Genomic DNA, 6530 nt, shown 5'->3' with positions numbered 1-6530 from the left:
TGCTCTAAGATATTGGGGCAGTTTTCTGTGATAATTTCTTGAAATATGATGGCTAGGCTCTTTTTAAAAAATCATGGCTTCCAGGTAAATCTTAAAAAATTCTTAAATTATCTCTCTTCAGTCTATTTTCTCTGTCAGTTGTTTTTCCAATGATACATTTCACATTTCTTCTATTTTTTCATTGTTTTGACTTTGTTTTATTATTTCTTGATCTCTTATGGAATCAATAGCTTCCACTTGTTCAATTCTAATTTTTAAGTAATTATTTTCTTTAGTAAGCCAATTCCATTTTTAAAGTGTTGCTTTTTTCAGTATTTTTTGTGCCACTTTTAGCAAGCTGTACATTCTCTTTTCATGATTTTCTTACATTACTCTCATTTATTTTGCCAAATTTTCTTCTACTACTCTTTTCTCTTTCTTTAGCTCTTTCAGAAATTCTTGTTGGACTAGCGTCTAATTTGCACTTTTTCTTTGAGGCTTTGCTTGCAGCTGTTTTCATATTGTTGTCTTCTTTTAGTTTATGTCTTTATCTTCCCTGTCACTATAATAGCTTTTATAGTCAAGTTCTTTGTTGTTGTTGTTGTGTGCTCACTTTTCTAGCCCGTTTCTTCACTATGAACTTTATGTTAAATGTGGGATCTGCTCATTTGGGGGTATGGAGGCACTGTTTGAAGCTTTAGACTTATTTTGCACTGCTGTTTTCAGAGCTAATTCTGGGGATCAATAAGTTTTTAGCACTTGCTAAGTGGTGTAATCCAGGAAGAAGTGTGATCACTGCCCTTTTGCTCTGCACTTTGGTTTTTACCCAGGAAGGGCCTCTGCTCCTATGAACAAATACAGTACTATTCTCTGCTCTGAAACTGCAATCCAGAACTGTGTATCAGCAATGAACTGCCAATCGGCCCTGGTTCCCGCACTTAGTGCCAGCACAGGCTCCCCTGTAATCTCTGACCAATCGTCCAATCTCCATAGTGTCTCTAGGATGAGAGCTCCCAAAGCTCCCACTGTTGTTGCAGCTAAAGCCCCCACTCCATTTCACAAACCTCTCCTTTCAACCTTCTAAGTTATATTGGGCTGAAAAACGTCTCATCCCAAATTTTTATTTACTATACTACTTCCCAATTTAATGAGCCATTTTAAAGTTTTTAGGAGAGGAATGTTGGGAGAGTTCAGCTAGCTTGCTCCCTCTATCATCTTCTGGAAGGTTCTTATATCCATGAAAAAAATAGCTTGTCTCTGGACTGTGAGCTCCCTAAGTTGCTGCTTGTGCTATCACCACTGCCAATTCTTTATTTGGATTTTAGCAAAGCATCCAACACAGTATCTTATAGAATTTTTGCAGAAAAGAAGGAAAATATGGACTGAACCAGTGGTTCTCAATATGTAGTCTGTGGACCAGTGGGTGTCTCTGAGAACCTTTAAAACTATTTTCATATGGAAAATGCCATCCACATCCAGAGAAAGAACAGTGGAGTCTGAAGGTAGAGCGAAACAGACATAGAAATAGAAATTCACTCTGCATTCAGACGTTTTTCTTTTCTTTTTGTTTTGTTTGGTTCTTTCTCATGCTTCCTCCCATTCATTCTAATTCTTCTATACAACATGAGTAATGTGAAAATATGTTTAATAGGAATGTTATACATTCCTCTACATATACATGTAGAGCCCCCATCATATTGCATGCTGTCTTGGGAGGGGGGAAGTAAGGCAGGGGGAGAAAATTTAAAACTCATGGAAGTGAATATTGAAAACGAAAAATAAATAAACAAAAAAAGAAATGAACTTTTGAATTGTCCTGATCCTTCCATATCAGTGGAGGTGGAGTAGTAGAAAGAACACGATTCAAATCTCAGCTATGTTGAGTGTAATCTAAGGCAACTCAGGAAACTCTCAGGTGAAAAAACAAACAAACAATTTCCATAATAACACTAAGATGGGGGAGAGCGGCCAGCGTCGGAGCGGGCAGACGGACTGACTGAGCGGCCAGCGGAGCAAGTGTGGGGCCGAGAGCGCGGACGTCGTGCATCCTAGCCGAGAGCTCTGCCACTAACCAAGGGACCAAAATGACTGACTCCAAGTATTTCACCACTACCAAGAAAGGGGAGATCTTTGAGCTGAAGGCAGAGCTCAATAGTGACAAGAAGGAAAAGAAGAAGGAGGCTGTGAAGAAAGTGATCGCATCCATGACTGTGGGCAAAGACGTCAGCGCCCTCTTCCCTGATGTGGTCAACTGTATGCAGACCGACAACCTTGAGCTGAAGAAGCTGGTGTACCTGTACCTGATGAATTATGCCAAAAGCCAGCCAGACATGGCCATCATGGCTGTCAACACTTTTGTGAAGGACTGTGAAGATCCCAACTCCCTGATCCGGGCCCTGGCCGTGCGCACCATGGGCTGCATTCGAGTGGATAAGATTACTGAATACCTGTGTGAGCCTCTCCGCAAGTGCCTGAAGGACGAGGACCCCTACGTGCGCAAGACTGCTGCTGTGTGTGTGGCCAAGCTGCATGACATCAACGCCCAGCTGGTGGAGGACCAAGGCTTCCTGGACACCCTCAAGGATCTCATCTCAGACTCCAACCCCATGGTCGTGGCCAATGCTGTGGCTGCCCTCTCAGAGATAGCTGAGTCTCACCCAAGCAGTAACCTCTTGGACCTCAACCCACAATCGATCAACAAGCTGTTGACAGCCTTGAATGAGTGCACAGAGTGGGGGCAGATCTTTATCTTGGACTGCCTGGCTAACTACATGCCCAAAGATGACCGAGAAGCCCAGAGCATCTGCGAGCGTGTGACCCCCCGGCTCTCTCATGCCAACTCAGCCGTGGTACTGTCAGCGGTGAAGGTGCTGATGAAATTTATGGAGATGCTCTCAAAGGACCTGGACTATTATGGCACACTCCTTAAGAAGCTGGCGCCTCCCCTGGTCACCCTGCTGTCAGCGGAGCCGGAGCTGCAGTACGTGGCCCTGCGCAACATCAACCTCATCGTGCAGAAAAGGCCTGAGATTCTGAAACATGAGATGAAGGTCTTTTTCGTCAAGTACAATGATCCCATCTATGTAAAGCTAGAAAAATTGGACATCATGATTCGCCTGGCCTCCCAAGCCAACATTGCCCAGGTGCTGGCAGAACTGAAGGAGTATGCCACAGAAGTGGACGTGGACTTTGTGCGCAAGGCCGTCCGCGCCATTGGCCGCTGTGCCATCAAGGTGGAGCAATCTGCAGAGCGCTGTGTGAGCACACTGCTGGACCTGATCCAGACCAAGGTCAACTATGTGGTGCAGGAAGCCATTGTGGTGATCAAGGACATCTTCCGCAAGTACCCCAACAAGTATGAGAGTGTAATTGCCACTCTGTGTGAGAATCTGGACTCCTTGGATGAGCCAGAGGCGCGGGTGGCCATGATCTGGATTGTGGGCGAGTACGCAGAGCGCATCGACAATGCCGATGACCTGCTGGAGAGCTTCCTGGAAGGCTTTCATGATGAGAGCACCCAGGTCCAGCTCCAGCTGCTGACGGCCATTGTGAAGCTCTTCCTGAAAAAGCCAACCGAGACCCAGGAACTGGTGCAGCAAGTCCTCAGCCTGGCTACCCAGGACTCTGATAACCCTGATCTACGGGACCGAGGCTACATCTATTGGCGCCTGCTCTCCACAGACCCCGTGGCGGCGAAGGAGGTGGTCCTGGCTGAGAAGCCACTGATCTCAGAGGAGACCGACCTCATTGAACCCACGCTCCTCGATGAACTCATCTGTTATATTGGCACACTAGCCTCAGTCTACCACAAGCCCCCCAGTGCCTTTGTGGAGGGCAGTCGGGGAGTGGTGCATAAGAGCCTGCCTCCACACACAGGCTCGAGTGAGAGTGCTGAGAGCCCTGAGGCTGCCCCAACCAGTGCACCTTCCGGGGAGCAGCCAGCTGTCATTCCTGCCCAAGGCGACCTCCTCAGGGACCTGCTCAACCTGGACCTGGGCCCCCCTGTCAGCGGGCCCCCACTGACCACAGCCCCTGTCCAGATGGGGGCTGTGGACCTGCTGGGGGGAGGCCTGGACAGCCTGATGGGTGGCACCAATTTTGCTGCCCCTCCCACGGGAACATTGCCGGCCAACTTGGGGGCCCCGATTGGCGGTGGCTTGGGTGACCTCTTTGACCTGACCAGCGGAGTAGGATCACTGTCAGGCTCCTATGTGGCCCCAAAAGCAGTCTGGCTCCCTGCTATGAAAGCCAAAGGCCTAGAGATCTCAGGGACCTTCACCCGCCAGGTGGGCTCCATCTCCATGGACCTCTTGTTGACCAACAAGGCCCTGCAGGTCATGTCTGATTTTGCCATCCAGTTCAACCGCAACAGCTTTGGCCTGGCCCCTGCAGCTCCCCTCCAGGTCCATGCCCCTCTCAGTCCTAACCAGACAGTGGAGATCTCCCTCCCCCTGAACATCGTGGGCTCAGTCATGAAGATGGATCCTTTGAACAATCTCCAGGTGGACGTGAAAAACAACATTGATGTGTTCTACTTCAACACCTTGTACCCACTGCACATCCTCTTTGTGGAAGACGGAAAGATGGAGCGGCAGATGTTCCTGGCCACATGGAAGGACATTCCCAATGAGAATGAGGCCCAGTTCCAGATCAAAGACTGCTCCCTCAATGCAGAGGCCGTGAGCAGCAGACTGCAGGCCAGCAACATCTTTACCATTGCCAAGAGGAACGTGGAGGGTCAGGACATGCTGTACCAGTCCCTGAAGCTGAGCAACGGCATCTGGGTCCTGGCCGAGCTTCGCATCCAGCCTGGCAACCCCAGCTTCACGCTGTCCCTAAAGTGCCGAGCCCCAGAGGTATCTCAGCATGTCTACCAGGCCTATGAAACCATCCTCAAGAACTGATGCTGTCCTCCCCTCCCCCTGCCCCTTCCACCCCTCCTCCCCTAGGGCGAGGTGATGGAGTCCCTTCTCATCTCCCTGTTGTCTCTCCAGCCACAGGGGACCCAGGGTTGCTGGGTCTGTTTAGACCTCAGGCTTCCCAGGGAAGGAGGACACACAGTGGGGAGCCCATCTGTGACCTGGGATTGTGCCCTCCTGCCGCTGCAGAAGTTTAGTGGGGGAACAGAAATGGGGGGGGGGGGGGCTGAGGTCAGGAAGCGTTGGGGCCAGCCTCTCGCCCTCCCCTCTCAGGCAGGAGCCTGTCATTGTTCTCCCTAGGTCAGGCCCCAAACAGACCCTGGGAACACCCTTTGTCTCTTGGGCGTTTTCTTGACTATATCTATCAGAGAACCAGTGTCCAGGCCCATCTTCCCTCATGGTGGTGGTAGCCCAAGCTAGATGGCTGTTCTGTTGTCAGGAAGGCACTTCTCCAGCCTCCAGGCACCTGCCTCCCTGTGGGGAGTGAAGAGGTGGAGACAATCCAAGATGGCAGTCCCACAGCGCTTCTTCCTTCCCTGTTTGCTTTAAGTGAAACCTCCCACAGTTCATTGGACTGAGCTTCCACGGTCCCATGGGGCCCTGGGAGCCCTTGTCCCACCCTCTTCCTCCCCTGCCTTTCTCAAATCCCACCACAGGCGCTCATGGGATTGGAAATCCACCCCATCCCCCCCAGGAAGCTGCAGCAACTGTCCCATGAGCCCTTCTCTCCTCGGGGGCCTCTGTAGGAGGAGCCCGTAGCCAGGCCCCAGGAAGCTTCAGCCTCAGGAGGTGAGCCAGGCTCTTCACCTGGAACACCTGGCTCCTAGACCAGCCGGGCCTGCAGGGCTCCTGCTCCACCTGCCGAGCCTGGGGTCAAGCTTGTGTAGGTCTGGAGGGAGGTTGGCGGTGTCTGCTGCCACCGTCCCCTGGGGTCGAGGCTTGGGCAGTGGCTCCTGCCGGAGCTGGGGTGTTTTTCCAGCTGTTTGTTAATAAAGAATTATCGCTTTGGGTAACCAGTGACACTAATTTTTTTCTCCCCTATTCCCCTCCCCCCAATAAAGACAGTTCAAATACAATCTACCAGAAGGGTTGGTGTCTCTAGCCCTCACGGTAAATATATCTAATATATATAAATAAGAGGCATATATATTGTATGTTTACTCATGTTTTCAGAGAGAAACAATAAAAGTGACATCTTCCATCAAAAAAAAAAAAATAACACTAAGATGTTAACTTTATTACCCACTTAAATAAAAGCTCTTTGGAGTACTCAATATTTTTTAAGAGTGTAAAGGGGTCCTGAGGCCCAAAAGACAGAGAATTGCTAGACTAGACAGTAATATTATTAGAATGACTCAGAACCAGTTGCATGGCTAGACTCAAAGAATAGCTGTTTAATGTCAACATGGCAGACCTTCAATGGAGTAATCTGGAGATGTGTGCTTGACTGAGTTCTTTCTGATTTTTATTAATGACTTGGATAAAGGCTTAGAGGGTATGCTCATGAAATTGACTCAAAGTTGGGATGACACTGGATGACAAAGTCAAAATTCAAAGAGACTGGACAGCCTAGAGCATTGGGCTGCATCTAATAAGATTAAAAGGGTAGCTAGATGGTTCAAAGGATAGAGT

At 49.2% G+C, this 6530-nt stretch overlaps 1 protein-coding gene across 1 annotated transcript; it reads left to right on the top strand.

Moving 5' to 3' along the window:
- Positions 1-1946: 1946 nt before the first annotated feature.
- LOC140524939 (AP-1 complex subunit beta-1-like) lies at positions 1947-6114 on the top strand. The gene has a single exon (XM_072639831.1). The coding sequence runs from the start codon at positions 2064-2066 to the stop codon at positions 4881-4883; it is 2820 nt and encodes a 939-aa protein (XP_072495932.1). The 5' UTR covers positions 1947-2063; the 3' UTR covers positions 4884-6114.
- Positions 6115-6530: the final 416 nt, after the last annotated feature.

The sequence above is a fragment of the Notamacropus eugenii genome, chromosome 2, assembly GCF_028372415.1.
Source record: "Notamacropus eugenii isolate mMacEug1 chromosome 2, mMacEug1.pri_v2, whole genome shotgun sequence".
In the NCBI taxonomy this organism is placed as follows: Eukaryota; Metazoa; Chordata; class Mammalia; order Diprotodontia; family Macropodidae; genus Notamacropus; species Notamacropus eugenii.
Note: the sequence above shows the minus strand (reverse complement) of the source record. Positions and strands in the feature narration are given on the sequence as shown.